At 43.1% G+C, this 21,495-nt stretch overlaps 1 protein-coding gene across 1 annotated transcript in view; it reads left to right on the forward strand.

Annotated features, from left to right (window-relative positions):
- The window catches only part of GPT2 (glutamic--pyruvic transaminase 2), a 73,891-nt gene that overhangs the window by 38,277 nt on the left and 14,119 nt on the right, over positions 1–21,495 (forward strand). The window contains exons 4-7 of the mRNA XM_033942503.1: positions 593–726; positions 10,341–10,584; positions 15,829–15,908; positions 18,891–19,027. Coding sequence (XP_033798394.1) covers positions 593–726; positions 10,341–10,584; positions 15,829–15,908; positions 18,891–19,027 — 595 coding nt within the window. The remainder of the gene's footprint in view (positions 1–592; positions 727–10,340; positions 10,585–15,828; positions 15,909–18,890; positions 19,028–21,495) is intronic.

The following is a 21,495-nucleotide window of genomic DNA, read 5'->3' on the forward strand; positions in this document are numbered from 1 at the left end:
CAGACAAAAATTCAGTTTTGAGAAATGCAAAACCAAACATCTGTGATGATATCCTCTAGAATAGATAGAAAAATTGCCTATGTCATTATGAATGCATTACTGTAATCCATTTATCAAATAATTTAAACATTGCATGAATATACAGCCTCATGCTACATAAGTAAAAATTACTCCTTATTTCATGATTAGATTTTTTTCTCAAAAAAGCATTGTATTTAGAAACAAATCCAACTTAAATAAAACATCCTGAATTTTTATTTAAAAAAAAAACATTGATTCTTTTTCATCCTAGCATGCATAGATTTGTAGATTAGTATATGTAGATTTTTATCTCTTGCATAGTCCAATGGTGGCAAGCCTGAAAACTTGCCTGGCTAGGTGTGCCTTCATGAGAGGGCTAAGAAGCACTGGGCTAAAGTATAGCACTATCTGAAAATTAGTCTGTAGTATTCCTGAGCCCAGGTCTCCTGCATCCATAGACACATAGCAGGATAAGAGCATCAGTGAATTAAACCCTAAACACTACCACTCCCTCACTGGTTTAGACAGAAATGGAAAAGGGTGTTGATCCATGTCATTTCACTTTCTTTAGGGTCTTACACTGCTAGCCAAGGCATTAACTGCATCCGTGAAGATGTGGCCAGGTTCATTGAGCGACGAGACGGAGGTATTCCTGCAAGTCCTGATAACATCTACCTCACCACAGGGGCTACTGATGGCATCACTGTAAGTAATGAGTTTCCTTACCTGTGTGTATGGTTTTTTTTCCATTGTTTGACTAGGATTATCCAGACAATTTCAAGGAAAGTCAGTGCTGATCTTGAGATTATAATTTTGTCTTTTCATAACATCCTATTATGGTAGATGATGACAGGTGATAGGACAGACAACAAGGTAATCCATTCTTACTCCTCTACCACATTGAGTAGATGGACATATAAATTCCTCGTACTTAAACCAATACCAGTTCCCTCCCTGATTAAGAAGGGGATCACGAACAGATCGAAGGAGGTTATACATGGAATGTGCTACCAGAGGATGTGATAAGCAGGAGCACGCTACAGGGCTTCAAAGAAGGTTTGGATAGGTACCCGGAAGACCAAGGGATTGAGGGGTATAGATAGGAGTAGAGGTAGGTTATAGGGATAGAATTAGAGACAGTACAGAATTAGTCAGGGTCACTGTTCAGGCAATTAGGCCTGATGGGCCGCCGCGGGAGCGGACCACTGAGCAAGATGGACCTCTGGTCTGACTCGGCGGAGGCAACTTCTTATGTTCTTATGTTATCATTTGGAATACTGTGTGCAATTCTGGAGGCCACATTACCAAAAAGATGTGCTGAGAGTAAAGTCGGTGCAATGGATGGCCACCAGGATGGTCTCGGGGCTCAAGGATCTATCGTACGAGGAAAAGCTAAAAAATTTGCGGCTGTATTCACTCGAGGAACGTAGGGAGAGAGGAGACATGATCGAGACGTTTAAGCATATTACTGGCCGTATCGAGATGGAAGAAGAGATTCTCTTCTCAAAGGACCCTCAGCCACAAGAGGGCATCCCGACTCAAACTTGGGGGCGGGAAATTTCATGGCGGACACAGGAAATATTTCTTCACCGAGAAAGTGGTTGATCCTTGCAACGAGCTCCCGGTGCAGGTGATCGAGGCAAACAGCGTGCAAGAATTTAAGAGCAAATGGGATGCCCATGTGGGATCCCTTAGAGGGTTAAGCCAAGGGAACCTGTCACTAGGAGTGGGATCCCTAGGAGAGTAGACTTGGGGGTGGGTCAGTAGAGTGGGCAGACCTGATGGCTATGGCCCTTATCAGCCTTCATCTATGTTTCTATCATGCCACTATACTGGGACATGGTATGCCACCACCTGGAATACTGCATCCAGCATTGGTCGCTGTACATGAAAAAGGACATGGTACTACTTGAAAGGGTCCAGAGAAAAGCGACTAAAATGGTTAAGGGGCTGGAGGAGTTGCCGTACAGTGAGAGATTAGAGAAACTGGGCCTCTTCTCCCTTAAAAAGAGGAGACTGAGAGGGGACATGATCTAATATTCAAGATAATGAAGGGAATAGACTTAGTAGATAAAGATAGGTTGTTCACTCTCTCCCAAGGTAGCCGAGAACAAGAGGACACTCTCTAAAGATAAAAGGGGATAGATTCCATACAAACGTAAGGAAGTTCTTCTTCACCCAGAGAGTGGTGGAAAGCTGGAATGCTCTTCCTGAGACTGTTATAGGGGAAAACACCCTCCAGAGATTCAAGACAAAGTTAGACAAGTTCCTGCTAACCAGAATATGCAGGTAGGGCTAGTCTCAGTCTTTGACCTAGAGGCCGCCACGTGAGCGGATTGCTGGTTTGACCCAGCAGTGGCAATTCTTATGTTCCTATGAAGCAATGAGCACTTCACAGGGGAAAAAGTGCTCATTGTGTTTCAGACGCGAGGCACTCGCTGCCGGCCTGTGCAAGTGGTATACAGGCCGGTGCGGTAGTGGAGCTTCGTCAGCAGTGGCTGCAGGCGCACAGAACTCCCTGCCGCTAGTGCCTTGTGAGTCGGCTGGAAGCAATGGGGAAGCCCGGTCTTCCCCCATCACCCATGGAGGGTTTCCCTCAGCTGCCGACGGTAGGGGTACAAAGGATTCCCTTTCCGCCGGTTCGGCTAGGGTCTTCCTCTCAGCTGATTTTTTTAACAGCTGATGCCGGCTTGCCTGCTTTAGCGGCTGGAACAGTTCAGGCTTCCCAGCCACTACAGGTCCTGGAGGGGTTATTTTTTGGCGGGAACTTCGCCATTTTCTCAGACAGGCCCCTCCATTTTGTCTGCAACCTCAGGTGCCCTTCCCTCTGTATTAGAAAAACAGGGGCAGGTTTCAGCTGGGTCCCCTGCTGTGGCAGGGAGTCCCTTGGGAACCCCGGGGGGTTTTTCCCCTGATTTAATTTTTGCATTGTGAAGAGCCTATTTTCAGGCGGCTGGGGGTCCCACGTGCGCCCAGGTAGTTTTGGGGGGGTGTTCCTCCGCACCCCCTGTGGTTTCTCCTTTGGCATCCCCTCTTCCTCCTCCCTCGTCCAAGCGTCCGAGGGTAGCTTGGGATGAGGATTGGTGGTCCGAGGAGCATGGCGGCCTGGATGAGGAACTGGACTATTTTGAGGAATTCCAGGATCCTCTCGAGGGGACGCTGCTGGTGGCGGAGCAGCAGGTTTCCTTCCTTCCGGCGAAGAGGCGTCTGTGGTGCACCTTTTTCAGAGGGATGAGCTACCAGACCTGATTCAGCAGGTCTCCTCGGTGCTGCGTTTTGAAGAAGCACCACTGGAAACCCCGCGTGTGGGGGACCCTCTTAGGAAAGATTTATAAACTATAAAGAGTTTTACCTCGTGCAAAATTGTCATTTCTTCATTCTGAGGCCTTCCAAGTACCTAAAAATCCAAAATGTGACCTACAAAGGGTTTGAGTTTGAGACCACTGTTCTAGCGGGTCCTCGTCAGGGGAATGGCACTTCTAAGGCTACTATTATGTGCTGGATCAAGGAGACTATTGCTTCCGCTTATCTTTTGAAGAAGAAGCCTGTTCCAGAATTTCTCAAGGCTCATTCCACTAAGGGTCAGGCAGCTTCTTGGGCTGAGTCTTCGCTAGTACCTCCAGTGGACATTTGTAAGGTTGTGGTTTGGTCTTCCTTGCAATCCTTTGTCAGACACTACCGGGAAGATGTTCAGGCACGTCGGGATGCGGTGTTCGGTGAACATGTTTTGGTGTTGGCCCTTCGGGGGTCCCACCCATGATGGGGACTGCCGTGGTACGTCCCACTTGAAAGATTAACCTCTACCGGTCTGGAGAGTGCTAAAGAAGGAGAAATTAGGTTCTTACTTGCTAATTTACTTTCTTTTAGTTTCTCCAGACCGGTAGAGGTCCCCACCCTGTCTATTGTCGTGTAGTTGTGGCTGTTGCGCGGGCAGTTTTTGTTTTTTTGCTCTGGGTTCTAGTATTTTTCTAGGGTTGAGGAGAATTGAAGAATAGTGGCTGTGGCTCACCTGGCTTAGCTGGCGAGCTGTGAGGACATTTTTCTTTCTGGAATCTCTCCTCTGCATTTTCTAACAGCATTTGGGTATATTAGTTATTACTCCTGTTAGGAGTATTGTTTATTTCTGTTTCAAGTTCTTTGTTCTGCTTGGTTGTTCAGCAGACTGATAGGAATAGGGGAAGGTACCTTTTATGTACTATATTACAGTTTTGTTTCAATCTCCACCTGCTAGTCATGATAAGATATATACCCACTTGTAAGATAATAATAATAATAGTAATAACAGTTTATATACCGCAATACCGTTAAGTTCTATGCGGTTTACAGAAGATTAGTGGGGTACAAGTTGAGTTGACGTACAAGTTGAGTTAGAAGAGTTGGAGTTGGAGTTGGAGAAGCTACAAGAAAGTAAATTAGCAGGTAATTTCTCCTTTCATGCATATTTATTGTGGACAGTGGCGTACCTAGGGGGGGCGGGGGGGGGCGGGCCGCCCCGGGTACCAGCCCTGAGGGGGTGTTCCCGGCCTTGCCGCTCAGTCCCCCCCCACGCCCGAAGGACCGCTCGCCCCACTGACCTTCCAGCACACCTATGAAGCAGCCCGCAGCAGGATCGCGACGTCAGCAATCCCTCAGCTGCTTGGGCGCTGCTTCCTGCGCCGCGGTCCCGTCCCTCCTTAGAAAAATTTTCCCCAGATAATCTTTACTATTTGCCTAGTAGTATTACAAAGATTTCAGAGGAAGGGGGGAAAGATCAATTAGTGTCTCCTGACAGCTTGAATATTTCCCAATTTCTTGAGTCATCTAAGGATTATATAGCCAAAAGAGCAACATTACTAGTCACATTTAGGACTGAGATGGAAAAACAAGATATTCTAAGATTGTATTTCTTGAATAAAAATGCTGTGTTCTGTGGACAACAGATAAATGTTTTTCCAGATGTCTCTAGGCAAACACAATACAGGAGGAAGCAATTCCTACAACTTAAGGATAAAACCTTGGGTGTAGGTGCTTCATTTTTTCTTAAGTTTCCCTGCAAATGTTTGGTGGTATTTCAAGATACCAAATATACTTTTTTGGATCCAACTCATTTAGAGAATTTTCTTATAGATAAACCTAAGTTAGATATTTTACCTGTTATTAGTGCAGAGGTTGTGATGGAATGATGAAAATGATGATTGTTATTTTGCCTGACTTTAAGAATGTTTTAAAGTTAAAGATGTTGATGCTTATTATTGCTTTGGTATGTTCCAGCAGGAAATAGCCAGCCCTTAATAATGTGGACTTGATGATTACTATTGTTTTAATTGTGAGAATATTTTTTTTCTTTATATTGTTTAATTTGCCTACATTGTTATATGTTGTAACAATTGATAAAATTCAATAAAGAAATAAAAAAAAAAAAAAAGCATTGCTGGCATACTCGGTGAGGTGTTCCTAGTGTTGGTGGTGGTGGTAGCATGTCAGTGTGTTGAGAGGAAGAGGTAGTCTGGGAAATTCTGCTGAGCAAACTCTGGGCCCATTTCCACCCCCAGTTAGTCCACTCCACTCAACTGGTTCACACACTGAGTGGGTCTTTGGGTGTTATTTCTGGGTAGTTGTTTTAGAATCTCTTCCAGTGGTTTGTCAGTATCTCCTTCTGGTCCAAGGAAGGAAACTTTGTCAGCCTTAGCATTGACCTTCAGAATATGTTTGTAACAGCGCTGCTTGTGTGGCATTAGGCTATGTAGTGATCGAAAGAAAAAAACAGACCTTTGCACATTTTTGCACTATATGGTGGGTGTATGAGGAGATTCATTTCCTGCACAGTTAAGTCCATGTGAAGTTACCTTGTGCTGTATTTGACATCTAGCAAGGTCTCTGTTTGGAAGGAAAGATCTAAGCTTAAAAATGAAGTGGCCAGAAGTTATGTTAAAAGTAGATAGCGTAGCTGGTTTTAAGAAAGGTTTTGGACAAATTCCTGGAGGAAAAGTCCATTGTCTGTTATTAAGACATGGGGGAAGCGTCTGCTTGCCCTGGATTGGTGCACTCAGCAGCAACAAATACTAGTTTTGGCTGGCTCTTTCCCCGCATTTCTCCTCTCTTCCCCACGATTTAATATCCAGTTCAGGCAGTAAGTAAATGCATCGGCAGGGGGGGGTCTGGTAAGTCTTGGGGGCTGGGGATGGAAGGTGAGAATCAGTTCTGTAGGCTATCAGAAATTTGCTTAATTATCTACTCACACAGAAAAGCAGTAAAGTCAATAGGTTCTCTGAGTGGGAACAACCTGTTTGATCTTGCACTCTTGTGATTGACCAATTGTTTATCACTGTTTAATTTATCACATTGATTAATTTGAGCACACCTGAGGTGTCCTATGATGGTGTGCACTGCAGGCAGAGGAGCCTTATTGTGTAAAGCACTGGAGAATTCTCTCCTCTCGCTTACCTCTCACGCTGAGGACACCCTGCTTCAGTATAATCATTTATATGATTTATCTTATAAACATTATTACGTGGTCTTTTCCTCAAGTGCTGAGACATCAGGTTGTTCCCACTTGGAGAACCTATTGACTTTTACTGCTTTTCTGTGTGGCTTTAACATTTTTGCTATTCAGTATACCTAAACTATTATTCAGTAGAAAAAATATGGTTTGTTCAATCAAATCCTGTGTGGACATTGGACTTCTATGAGTGAATGTTCTGCTTGATTGAACAAACTAAATTTTTTCTACTGAATAATAGTCTAGGTACAATGAAAGTAAATAGCAAAAATGTTTGAGTAGATAATTAAGGAAATCTTTTTCATATTGCTTGCTTATGGACTGGGAAAAAAAAGACTGTTCAAGCAAATGTCTCCAGAACTGCTTTAATGGAAAAATGTGATTTTTTTTTTTTAAGTACTTTGTGAAATTTATTGTTGTTGTGAAATTTATTGTTATACTTTGTTTAAACTTAAAAAGCGGTGTCATTAACAGTGAATCTAATCGAAAAATCGATTCAACAGGGTGAATCGAATCGAATGAAATATTTTTCTCTGAATCGGGCAGCACTATTGGCTACCATGAGAATGGGCTACTGGGCATGATGGACCATTGGTGTGACCCAGTTAGGCTATTCTTATGTTATGTTCTCATCTGTAGGGGCCTTTGTTTTCACTTCTTATTTTAATGTATTTTTTTCCTGGGAACTTATCAGTGTTTTTTTTATAATGGGAACAAAAATGGAAGAGAATTAATGTGTGTGGAATGGGGGGGTAACTAATTTCTTCAGCTAAATAATTCAATCCACTTCAAACAGACATAGGAGAACTCACGCACCATTCACACACCCTCCAACCAAAAACGTCAAAAGAAAAAAACTGTTCGACAACCTCCTAGCCATTCGAGCTGCAACACTTGACCCCCAACTCTACAACCTATTGACCTCGACCACAAACTACAAAACCTTAAAAAAAGAAATAAAAAACCCTTCTATTCAAAAAACACATAAAACCAAACTAACATAATCAGAACTGTCCCAAGCATCACCTGCAACTACTCCATATGTACTTCTGATGTCATGACAATTCCGACATAATTTATGTTATGTTATGTTTGGAATAATGGTTACATAAATGAGGTTCAATAAAAGAAAATTTTCACTGCCTGTTTCTATTCTGACCATTTATTCCATTTCATGGTTATTGCAAAAAAAAAAAAAAAATTTTTCCATGGGGGGGGGGGGGGGGGGTGTCAAAAAATGATGGGCCCCGGGTGCCACATACCCTAGGTACGCCACTGATTGTGGATGCCCTGAAAACCCAACTGACTGTGCCAATCCAATCTCATCAGCTTCTTTGACTGGGTAACAAGAAAGTTGGACTTGGGAGAGTCTTTGGACGTCGTGTACCTGGACTTCAGTAAAGCTTTTGACAGTGTCCCACACCGCAGGCTGCTAAGCAAGATGGAATCGATGGGGTTAGGAGAGACACTAACTGCATGGGTCAATGATTAGCTGAGTGGCAGACTTCAGAGGGTGGTGGTTAATGGTACCCTCTCTAAAACATCGGAGGTGACCAGTGGAGTGCCGCAGGACTCGGTCCTGGGTCCACTCCTTTTCAACATATTCATAGGGGATCTGACTCAAGGGCTTCAAGGTAAAATAACACTATTCGCCGATGACGCCAAACTATGTAATATAGTAAGTGAATGCAGTTTACAGAATTATATGGCGCAGGACCTGCTTACATTGGAAAGTTGGTCCTCAATCTGGCAGCTAGGTTTCAATGCTAAGAAATGTAAGGTCATGCACCTCGGAAGCGGAAATCCATGCAGGACGTACTTCTTGAATGGAGAAACTTTAACTAGGACTTCAGCAGAACGAGATTTAGGAGTAATCATCAGTGCAGACATGAAAACTGCCAATCAAGTGGAGAGGGCTTCATTTAAGGCAAGGCAGATATTGGGTTGTATCAATAGAAGTTTCGTCAGCCGAAAGCCTGAAGTCATAATGCCGTTGTACAGGGCCATGGTGAGACCTCATCTGGAGTACTGTGTGCAATTCTGGAGGCCACATTACAGTAAAGATGTGCGCAGAATTGAATCGGTTCAGCGGACGGCCACCAGGATGATCTCAGGGCTCAAGAGTCTCTCGTATGAAGAGAGACTGAACAAATTGCAGCTCTACACTCTCGAGGTACGTAGGGAGAGGGGAGACAAGATCGAGACATTTAAGTACCTCACTGGACGTGTCGAAGTGGAGGATGATATTTTCTTTCTCAAGGGACCCTCAGCCACAAGAGGGCACCCGCTCAAACTCAGGGGCGGAAAATTTCATGGCGACACCAGAAAGTATTTCTTCACAGAGAGAGTGGTTGATCATTGGAACAAGCTTCCAGTCTGGTGATCGAGGCAGACAGCGTGCCAGACTTTAAGAATAAATGGGATACCCATGTGGGATCCCTACGAGGGTCAAGATAAGAAAATTGGGTCATTAGGGCATAGACAGGGGGTGGATAAGCAGAGTGGGCAGACTTGATGGGCTGTAGCCCTTTTCTGCCGTCATCTTCTATGTTTCTATCTAATATAATAAAATGATAGGCCGCGCATGCGCACTAAAAAAACGTGTTCCCTGATCCCGTTGCAGAAACACGACTGCGCATGCGCGGGTTTTACGTCACCACTTGCTCGCGGCGGCTTTCAAATAAAAAAAAAATTACACAGCTGCGGCGGCTTTCTTCAACCCCGCCTCTCACTGTGAATGGTACCGGCTCCTCTCTCGAACTGCACCAGGATCGAGAGAGGAGCTGCAGCGCTGGCTTTCAACTTAAAACAAAAAAAAACCCCAACTGGAGATCGCCGCTATCACCCGGCTCCCGCTGTGCAAACCCCCCCCCAACTGGAGCTCGCCGCTCTCACCCGGCTCCCACTGTGCAAGCCCCCCCCAACTGGAGCTCGCCGCTCTCACCCGGCTCCCACTGTGCAAACCCCCCCAACTGGAGATCGCCGCTCTCACCCGGCTCCCTCTGTGCAAAAACCCCCCCCCAACTGGAGATCGCCGCTCTCACCCGGCTCCCACTGTGCAAACCCCCCCACCCATGGGAGGATGCGTCGCAGCAAAGTGCTGCTCAGGTACTGGAGGGGGAGAGACATATCGCTTCTGCACCGGTACAAACATCCCTCCAGCATTGGCAGTCGCTGCACGTTAAACAGGCTGCTTCAGGCTTTCTCCTGCAGTTGAGTCCCTCTGCCGCGTCACCGATGACGTCATCAATGATGCAACAGATAGACTCAACGGCAGAAGAAAGCCAAAGCAGCCTGTTTAGCGTGCTGCGGTTTCCAACGCTGGAGGGAGGTTTGATCTTAAAGTCATCTTGCTGTGAGGGTCGCAGAGTCAACGGGGGTTGGACTGGGAGGGGAGAGAAGCATCTGCCTTGGGTGCTTCAGGCAGCAGCAGCGTTTACAATTCACTGCTGTTGCTGGCTTCAGGCCTTCCTCTCTGGCCGGTCCTGCCTATTTCCTGTTTTCATGAAGACAGGACCCGCCAAAGAAGAAGACCTGAAGCCAGCAACAGCAATGAATTGTGAATGCTGCTGCTGACCAATTAAGTAGTTAAATGAGGAAAGGGAGCAGAGGGGGAGCAGACCAAGGCAAAAGGAAGGAGGAGATGGAGAGAGGCCATATGGGACAGAGAGAGATAGAGATGGAAAGAGAAGAGAGGGCAGTGAATGGAAGGGGCAACATAGAGGGTGAACAGTATTCTAGCGCCCGTTAATGTAACGGGCTTAAAGACTAGTAGCTAATAAAAGTAACTCACACAGTAAAAAATTAGCAGGTCCTTTTGTGTTCTCTACCTTTTTTCCAGAGTATTCTGAAGATCCTCGTGTCAGGATGGGGGAAATCCCGAACTGGCGTAATGATTCCAATTCCTCAGTATCCCTTGTACTCTGCACTCATCTCGGAAATGGATGCTGTTCAGGTGAACTACTATCTGGATGAAGAGAAGTGCTGGGCACTGGATGTGAAAGAACTGCGGCAAGTTTTGAACCGGGCCAGAGAATACTGTAATCCGAATGTGCTGTGTATCATCAACCCAGGAAACCCCACAGGTCAGTTCTTCCTCCGTCCACTTCCTGGGCTTCAGAGTCTATGCTATGTGTGCCCACCAAACTGATTATGGAATCAGCCATTTTTGAACTTTTGTATATAGTGATACTATATAACACTATATTCCTGCATGACAGTACACGATGTCTATGTGAAAAGTCCAAAACAGCATCCCTTTTATAAAGGCAACATTGATGTCTATGTGCCTTTTTAAAAATAGGTTTCCTGGGCCAGCCACAACAGTGTGCAAATGCTGATGCACAAAGTTAAAAAAAAAAAGAGTGCAAATATGTGTTTACCTATCCCCTGATTCTATACCTGGTGACCAGATTTGCATGTCCAAGATGCAAGTGTAGTTGAGTAACAAGCCCTTAACTATGAATAATTGGATGCTAAACAACTGTAATTCCTCCTTGTGGGCATCCCAGAGACTGGGGCTCAACCTGGCTGGAGTCCTCCTAGGCCAGGCTTTGTCGATCCCTTAAGCTTTTGGCGCCTGGTGCCTCCACCTGGGAAGAAAGGGTTGGTGAGTGTGTTGAGTCTTTATGTGGGTGTGGCAGTGTGGCCTAAGTCCTACCATTGTCCTTCCCCACCAAGAGCCAGATGCACTAAAAATGGCCGTTAAGACCATGTGGGTCGCTGTGGACCAAATTCATGCCTTGATTTCCAAACTGCGGTCGATGCTGAAACGGCTTTACATGCAAATGAGTTTCACAGAAGTCTGTCATAATTCCACCCCATCAGTCACTGAAAAACCAACTCTGATGCATGTGCAGAGCCAGTAGAGGAATTCTGAACAGCTGAGCTGCAGGAGAAGCCCCGAAGCAGTAGCCTGCCACTCAGCTGTTCGGGGGCAGGAAGCCTTTTTTTTAATTTTTTTTTTTTTTTTTAATGGGCATAGATGTGTGTGTATTACCCACAAACAATATCTGTCCCCATTCAAAAAAAAAAAGATAATGCTTCTGAAAAAAAATAGAGGCGGGGGATGCCCACTCTCTCCTCTCTCCTGACTTGGCCACCCAGACTCCTTCACACTCCCAATCCGCCTCCCCCCATGTCATGCCATCTGCACACTCCATATCAACCCCCCCCCCCACCTGAGGATCACGTCATCTGGATCCTCCCTCTCCATACTCCTGACCCTGTGAAGATCCTTGGCAAGAGGGATGCCCAGTCCCTCCTGCCTCTCCAAAATGGTGGGTCTTCTCCTTCCCGGTGCATTCTAGGATGCACTGGATGAGGCCTAAGGCCCTGATTGACTTGGGCGCCTAAGGCACCTCCCTGTCAGTAGTCTCGGGCCCTTAGCAGCCATTGGTAGATTTAGGGGAATACTCTTAAAATGCAAACTGCTATGTGACCGGTGAGGACCAGAGATTTCCTACTTTCAGACTACGGAATCCACTGCTCACAGCATTAGAATATTAACTTCTTGCGACTGGATTATGCAAATAAAAATATGCTGTACTCTATGTTCTCAGGTTGATTTTACTCCTGCCACCAAAGATCTGTGGACTAATTGGAAGTTTCTAATTTTGTCATTAGTTTTAAAATGAGATCATTAATATTAAAACGAGCCCTCCAATCAATGCCTATAAAATCTACCAATGGCTGCTAAGGGCCTGAGATTACTGATAGGGAGGGAGGGGCCTTAGGCACAGGGTGATTTTTGATATTTACCTATTGCAAACAATGTACACAGAGCTATAGAAAATAAGTCATTTGTTTAGCTAGTTGCTAAGTTCCTATCCTAAAGAGCTTATAAGCTATATTCCAGCACAGAGGCCACAGAACTGCTGTAGGTTATACAGTGAGTGCTGAATAAGAGCACAGCTCTATGGGTTTCTAGGTTTTTTAGCTTTCAGTCCAGCGGATACACCCCAAGGCACTCTTCTCTGACTTTTTGGTGTGTAAAACGGGATTTTTATTTTAAGACAGCAGTTTGGCCAGGATGTGCCAAAATAGCAAGATGGTTTTCAGAGCCCGTAAACAAGCAGCTGTAGATTGCCCCAGAACTGCAAGTGAGGAATGATGTATCAGGAAAAAACCAAGTAATAGGATATAGGCACAGTAAGCAAGAAATCAGAATTTTATAAATAGACTAGGAGAAAATCATGGAGGTGGAAGATTTCCAGCACCTTTAGATGAAACCCAAAAGCATGATGATCCCTACACATAGCAGTGACCGGGTAGAAAGCAGGTGCCCTCCATCTCTAAAAGAAACTTTTTTCTAACTGTCTCAACAAGGCCACAAAACTAACAAATTGCTGTCGTGGTCCTTCTCGGAACCAGCACCCCAAAACCCATCAGAAAGGATTTTTGCCTTGCTATCTACCACTTCACATTTCTATAGCATTGCCAGACTTACACAGCTCTGTACAAATACAAAGAACAGAGAAAGTCACTGCCCAATGTAGCTTACAGTCTAGCTTCAACACATTGAGCACACATGCAAATTGTCATTGGTCATTTTAATAGTATATAAGCAACTATGATGCCCTCTTTTTCAACATAGACAAGGCAAATCATTTCTGGTAATTTATTTAAATACTAGTATTTTAGCCCGTTACATTAGCGGGTGCTAGAATATATGTATTATCTGTCTTTCCTTATTTCTGTCTCTCTCTCCCTCTCGCTGTCTTTCTTTCTGTCTGTCTGTCTCTCTCCCTGGCCCCCTTTTTCTGTCTGTCTTTCTGTGTCTCTCCCTGCCCCTGTGTCTTTCTTCTTTTCTTTCTGTCTCTCTTCCTCCCACTATCTGTCTTTCTTTCTATCTATCTGTCTGTCTCTCTCCCTGCCTCCTATGCAGCAGCATTTCTCTCCCCCCACTTCCCTGTGCAGCAGCCATAGCAGCATTCCCTCCCCCTCCATTTCCCTCCCCCCACAGTACTTCCCTGTGCAGCAGCAGCGTTTCCCCTACCCCCCTTTTCTCTTCCCGCGGTCTGGCCGGCTCCCTTAGTCCCTTTCCACCCCCACTTCCCTTCCTGTGGTCCCGACAAACCTGCGATTCCAGCAGCGTCTGCAGCACTCTACATACGCTGCTTCGGGGCCTTCTACTGCCCTGATTTGCTCTGCCGCGTCTCTGATGATGTCATCAGGGACGTGCCAGTGTAAATCGGGGCAGTAGAAGGCCCCGAAGCAGCGTGTGTAGAGTGCTGCAGACGCTGCTGGAGTCGCAGGTTTGGAGTCGGGACCGCAGGAAAGGAAGGGGGGAGGCAGGAAGGGACTAAGTGAGCCGGTCGGATTACGGGAAGGGAAGGAGGGGGCGGCAAGGGAGTAAGTGAGCCTTACCAATCGTGTGGAGAGCAGGGAGTCCAGCGCTGGCGGCCAGTCCTGTGAGTGTAGGTAGGGGCTGAGGACTCACACATGCGCATTCCTGCAGCCACGGACCTACATCTCATGGATCAGGGAAAATGGAACACGCAAGTAGGAGTGCGCATGCGCGGCTAGGGTTTTATTATATAGGATTACAGGGAAAACATGTTTAATTCAAGAAGGTAAGGATCAAGAAGACTCTCAGTTTTTACTCTGACCTGTTTGCCACCATAACTAGGGCTCAGTGTCTCTCTATTTCTATCTGGTTAAAGAAAATTGATATCGAAACAGAATGACCTGATCCTGGAATTCTGTGCTGCTCTGGTTGCATCTGAAAGTTATTATCCCACTGCTCAGCTCATTTTGCACTGTTGGGAAGGGGCCAGCTGAAACGCTGGACATGAGAGGGTATTTCTCAATCTCGTTTTAAACCTTGCATCTGTGCCAGTAAGTCCTTGCCCAGTCCTGGGGCACTTTCTTAATGATGCCACTCTCCCCATTCTGTTGCTTAAGCTTCAGCAGTTTCCTCTTGCTTTTGGAGAACTGCTGATGAGATTCTTTAGGCACCGTTCCAAACTGGGGGTGGGGGGGTGGGAAGCAAGCCTTTGCAAAAATTTAGCTGGCAGCTTGACAAAATCTATAAGATTTTCTTTCTTTATTGATTCTGACTTGTATTTCCTTCTCAAGTCACACCGGCTGTTAAAGTTCCTGGAAGCTCCACCTTCTTAGCTGCAGCCACCACTGGGAGCCCGAATATGTTTGACCAGTGCCGGGCTGTTCTTCCTTTGAATTCCATGCAGGCGGCAAGCTGACACATGCAAATTAGGAATACATGATGATCGACTGGAGTGAATTTAGAGAAGGAGATTTGTCTAAAAATAAGAATAGGCTGTGAATGTGGTTAAAAAAAAAAGGCATACATTTCATCCAAAAATGTGTAAACTACATGAAAAGCAAGTTTGATTTAAAAAAAAAATAAAAATCCACCTAGGAATAAGACCTAAGATGGCATAACGGAGCAAAGAGGTGGGCAAGTTGAAATCTGGAAGAATCTAGTTTATACCACTGTATGCTGAAAAGTGAAAGAGCAATTCAGTGCCATAATTGCAAAACCTTCTGCAGAATTAGGGATTCCCTTACTGCTAGAGTTCTGCTCTGACACACAAAAAAGGCAACTAATTAATTCAGTGAAATATAGGATTACTTAAGCTTTCAAACTGTGCTAACGAAGTTTTTTACAAAGATGGGGGAGAGAAAGGTATTGTCTCCCTTATAACAAATATCCGTCTCTTTCGGGCCATCATAATCGCCAGCTTTTACCTCTGATATTTTGCAGTATGAGGGACATTCCAGCACACGTGATACAGACTAAATTATGCATGTCTTTACCTGCTCTTAAACAATGATCAAGCAGAAAAGGTAATTATATATAAAGCATGTGGTTGAGACTGAAGGATTATAGCATATTTCAAAGTTGCTGTAATCTTTCAATCAAAGGTGCTAGCATAGTTCATTTTATAAATACACGTTTGTAGGTGTTCCTGATTTAAAGGGAATTGAGAAGGGTGCTGATTGGGATGTAAATGACAGGAATCACATTAAGTGGTGTCAAAGACTAGTTTTAAAATAGCATATGTGATTCTAGCCTGTTTCCTTCACATCATCACCTTCCAGGAGGGAATCTGAAAAAGGTGACTGTGTTGTGATACATATTATTTTTTGCCTTTTTTTGAATATTGTAACCCAAAGATGCTGATTTAGGCCTGATTTTCACCCCACAGTATATAAGGAGATATAGTTCTATTTATGGAAATTGGTGCTATGCAATGGGACATAACCAGATCAGCTTATTCGGAAGACTTGGGTGAGATGGCAACCTTGTTCTGGGCTGGCTGGCTTCATAAATGTGTACCAAGATTTCTTCTCATGTCTTCTAGGCCAGGTACAAAACAGACGGTGCATTGAAGAAGTAATTCACTTTGCTTGGGAGGAGAACCTCTTCCTGCTAGCTGATGAGGTAATAGGGTGTTTAAAAGTACATGCTCCCTACAGCCTCTTGTCTCTGCCTTTAGGCTAAGATGCAAGGATAAAATCTGTTGCATGAGCTGACTTGACCAGTCTCTCTTCTCAGCCTTTTAATAGATTTCAGAACTTGTACAGGGTGGATTAAGGGAAGAGTTTAACATTCATGTACCCAGTTCTTTTGGAAAAATGATCACATTGGGCCTGATATTCAGCTGGCAGCAGTCATCATTATCCCTAGAAATTCAAGACTGGACTGGACCATGTCCAGGCTCCAGCCTTGAATTTCCAGGTATATGGGGACAGTGAAAACATAGCCAGTAAAGTGTGATATTCAGCACTTATCTGGCTTTGGTGACCCACACAGACAGAACTGTGTTTTAAGCGGTCCTATTTATCAAGTTTCAAGTTTATTGAGATTTTGATTTAAACGCAATATCAAGTATTTTCAATGCGTATAACAATAATAATTTTGGGGGACAAATAAAACAGTTTAAAACCATAAACATACAGTTTTATCCATAGTTACATTAAAGATACGTAAGGAATGAAAGGTTAAATTACATTTGATTTAAAATAAACAATTAAAAATAAAATAACAGTTAGGGAAGAACAACTTTAGGAGAGGTATTAAAGAGAAAAGAAAAATTTTTTTTTTATGAAGACTTAGTCTAAGAGTAATTTTTTAGGTAAGACCTGATCTAAAAGTAAATAGGAGAGTCAAAAGGATTGTCTGATCTAAGATTCATAAGCATCTTTATAAAAATAGCTTTTTAGATTGCTTTTAAATTTTTCTAAGGAGGTTTCAGCGCGCAAATAGATTGGAAGTTTGTTCCAAAGCTGGGGGTCCCAAGATAGAAAAGGTTGTGGATCTTCTGGTGTCAATTACTTTCAGTGATGGAATGGTCAACAAATACTGATCTCGGGAATAAGGTATTAAATATCGATATAAGAATATTGGAGTATTAGTTTTCTGAATTTTATATGTTATTCTATGTGAAATAGTAGCCAGTGTGCTTCTTGCAAAAGAGGAGTGACGTGATTATATTTTTTAGAGTTAGTAATAATTTTTATTGCTGTGTTTTGTATAATTTGTAGTCTTCGTATTTCTTTCTGTGTTATGCCTTGGTATAATGTATTACAGTAATCTAGCTTAGAAATTATCAAAGAGTGAATTAGGACATTAAGAGCTTTTGGTTCTAAGACTTTGGCTAAAGATCTAATGAGGCGTAGTTTATAAAAACAACTTTTAACTACAGAACTGATCTGATCATGGTAGGATAGTTCATGGTCCAATAATATTCCCAATATTTTTGCATTGTCACTTTTTGTAGTGGAAAATTGTCCCAAAAAATTTGTGCTGCAAATGTAATGTCCTTTTTCCATGGTAGGAACATTATTGAAGATTTAGATGGATTTAGTGCCAGCATGTTGTCTTTTAACCATTGACTAATTTGTTTTAACTTGTTATTTATGTTCATTATCTCAGTAGAATCAGCAGTGTTTAATGGATGTAATAGCTGGATATCGTCTGCGTAAGCATAAACAGAAAATCCTATGGACTGGCTTAGTGTGAGAAGAGGAGCAAGGAAAATATTGAATAAAAGGGGAGACAGAATTGAACCCTGAGGGATACCATATGAATTTATATAATTACTTGATGATGTGTCGTTAAATATAACTTTAGACGACCTGTCCTGAAAATATGAGTTAAACCAATTTAGAACTTGTTTAGAAATACCAATGGCAGATAGTCTCTTAATAGCAAATGGTGGTCGATGGTGTTGAATGCTGCAGATAAGTCAAGTGAGATTAGAAGTACCGATTTTTGGTGATCTAAGTAATCTTGGATATTGGTTGTGAGACCTATCATTGAATATTCTGTTGAATAATTGGCTCTAAAGCCTGTCTGGTTGGGATGTAATGTATGAGTTTTTTCAATAAAGTTGCTTGCATGAATGAAAACAACTTTTTCTATTAATTTTGTAAGGAACGATAAGTTGGCAATTGGCCGATAGTTTGATTCAAATGAAATTGAGTCTTTAGGGTTTTTAATTATTGGACGGATGATTGCCTCTTTCCATTCTTTTGGTATGATTCCTGTTGTTAAACTATTTTCAATCATTGACTGAATGAAAGGGCCGAAGAATGAGAAGAAACGTTTTATGAAAGAGGGAGAAATTGAGTGATATGGAGTTACCTTGGCCGATTAAGTGCTGACTCTGCCCCTGGAATGCCCTCAAAATAGCCAGTTTCGGCTTGGTTGTTAACCAGTCATTTTCAGTAGCCAGGAGCCTCTCCTTACTGGTTTAAATCATTTTAAATATCAAACTCATTATAAACATTGCCCAAACAGGATAAAAATGACAGGTCTCTGGCAGGACAGTAGCCAGTGTAGCGATTTTTTTATTAAAATAATTTATTGATTTTACAAACTTCAATAGTGCAATACATAAAATGTAACATATAATAATACAATAAAAGCACATTCAACTTACAAGTATTCAAAACCAACCATTTTCTCCCACCCACCCAATGATTATTCAATAAAACAAAAAACATAGATTATCGCAAAAACCTTACCCTATTTTAAGTAATGATTTCCTCCCATCCTCCCACCCACCCCAAATGTAAATACCCAAAGAAAAATTAAGACAGAAATAATTCCTTCCCTTCCCTGGATGTGTATGAAAACAAACAAAAACTTGACGTGTGATTTTTAGGTAAATGAGTTGTGAATAAAGAAAATTGTTGCAGCACAAGAATATGTGACGCTTGTGCTGTTGGTGTGAGGTACTGGCACAGAAGAAACGGTGAAAGTTATAATGCACCCAAGTCACAAGCATTCTTCCTCCTTGCGCACCTGATCACCTATTAAAAGTTCAATATTTGTAGCCAGTCTGCCATTCAAAGACTTTTCAATGCCGAAGGTGCAGCTTGCAGGATATTGCAAATGGTGTGTGTTTTGGCTTTGCAGGTCTACCAAGATAATGTTTATGCAGAGGACTGCCAGTTTCATTCATTCAAAAAAGTTCTGTATGAGATGGGACCAGAGTACTTCAACAATGTTGAGCTGGCCTCCTTCCACTCCACCTCCAAGGGATATATGGGCGAGTATGTCATCTTTATCACAAGTTATATGAAATGCAAGGATCTAAACACACATATGCCAAAGGAAGTGAGAGAGAGAAAGATTTAAATAATTGAAAGGTCTTTATAATGCACAAGAAGAAAACATTTGTCAGTGAAAAGGAAGTTCTAGAACTAGGAGTCACAATATGAAACGTCGAGGGGGTAGATTCAGGAACAATATCGGGAGTAACCTTTTTTAATGCAAAGGGTGATGAATGCCTAGAATGCTTTCAAAAAAAAGGAGGTAGAGACAAAAAAAATAACAGAATTCAGAAAAGTATAGGATAAACACAGGATCCCTAATGGCAGGAAACACAGGGCATGTCAGATAAAGACAATATGGCCTAGTCTGTTTACCCATTCACACCAACTACTGCAATCCCTTCCTCTCCCTCAGTGATCCTTTGTGCTTGACCCTAGCTTTCTTGAAGTCAGATACTGTCTTCATCTCCACCATAAACCTGTTTCATGTATCCACTATCCTTTATATAAAGAAATATTTCCTTAGAACACCCCTGAGTATCTGTTCCTTTCATCCTATGTTCCCTTGTTCCACATCTTCCATTCTGTTGAATGAGGTCTGTCTCTTGTGAATTTCTGCCACAGAAAGTGTTTTTAAGAGGATGGAGATGAAGCACTGATGTAACCTTGATGGAGCAGCGGTTACAAACCTAGAAATTTTGAAATAATCAAGTGAGAGACTTAGGGGGAGGGATGAGCGATGGATTCCATATGGGATTTGTATTCACTTATACCCAAAGTACAAACATTGCTGCTGGACAGACTGGATGGGAAGATTAGGTTCTTACCTTGATAATCTTCTTTTTGGAATAAGGGCATATGAGTCTTGAGTGAGTTATTCTCCCCTAACTACAAGTTGTGCAGAAGGTATCATCTATACTTCTCAGCTCCACCTCCTTCCTTACTGGGCTGTACTGTATCTACTACTACTACTACTACTACTATTAGTTATTTCTATAGCGCTACCAGTTTGTACCAAAGTAGTCGATAACCACTATAATAGGAGAAATAAGAAAGAACTATAGCAAATATAGTAAACATTAATAAAAACATTAGAGAAATGAGGTGGAATGAACAAGCCCACCTACCTTAGTGCAACCAGCACCAACACTTATGGAGCTCTTATACTCGCACTTGTCTATGTACCCATAAAACTGGTACTTTACTCTTCATATCCAACTGGCAGGAGAAGATCCTAAGCTCTGGACCCATGTATCTGTATGAAATAGTAAGGAGGCGAAATTGTAAACCGATAAGTGGGACATCAAAACTCATATGCCCTTATTTCAGAGGTAGGAACCTAATCTTCCCTTCAAGGTAAGAACCTAATCTTCCCTTCTGGTGTAAAGGGTACGAGTGGGACATACCAAGGAAGTCCATTGAGTCTAGGGTGGGACAGATGAGCCTACCCTTAACACTGAGGAACCAAAAGCAGTGCCCTTTTCTGCTACCAAATCTGCTCTGTAAAACTATAGACCATGTAGCTGCCCTACAAATTTCCTCGGGTGGAATTAACTGGGTTTCTGCCTATGAAGAAGCCACACTTAAACACAGTAACATAGTAGATGACGGTAGATAAAGACCCGAATGGTCCATCCAGTCTGCCCAACCTAATTCAATTTAAATTTTTTTCTTCTTCTTCTTAGCTATTTCTGGGCAATCCAAAGCTCTGCTTGGTACTGTGTTTAGGTTCCAACTTCTGAAGTCTCCGTCAAAGCTCACACCAGCCCATCTACACCATCCCAGCCATTGAAGTCCTCCCCAGCCCATCCTCAACTAAAAAGCCATATACAGACAGACCGTGCAAGTCTGCCCAGTACTGGCCTTAGTTCTTCAATATTTACTATTATTTTCTGATTCTAGATCCTCTGTGTTCATCCCACGCTTTTTTGAAATCCATCGCCGTTTTCCTCTCCACCACCTCTCTCGGGAGTGCATTCCAAGCATCCACCACCCTCTCTGTAAAAAAGAATTTCCTTACATTGCTCTTGAGTCTCCTATCCCTCAGCCTCAAATTATGCCCTCTGGTTTTACCATTTTCCTTTCTCTTGAAAAGATTTTGTTCTACGTTAATACTTTTCAAGTACTTGAAAGTCTGAATCATATCTCACCTGTCTCTCCTTTCCTCTCGAGGGTATACATATTCAGGGCTTCCAGTCTCTCCTCATACGTCTTGTGGTGCAAACCTCCTATCATTTTTGTCACCCTCCTCTGGACCGCTTCAAGTCTTCTTATGTCCTTCACCAGATACGGTCTCCAAAACTGAACACAATACTCCAAGTGGGGCCTCACCAATGACCTGTACAGGGGGCATCAACACCTTCTTTCTTCTACTGGTTACGCCTCTCTTCTGTTGCACTGTTTTTTCGCCTTTAGATCTTTGGACACTATCACCCCAAGGTCCCTCTCCCTCTCTGTACATATCAGCC

This window comes from Geotrypetes seraphini, chromosome 4 (genome assembly GCF_902459505.1).
Source record: "Geotrypetes seraphini chromosome 4, aGeoSer1.1, whole genome shotgun sequence".
Lineage (NCBI taxonomy): Eukaryota > Metazoa > Chordata > Amphibia > Gymnophiona > Dermophiidae > Geotrypetes > Geotrypetes seraphini.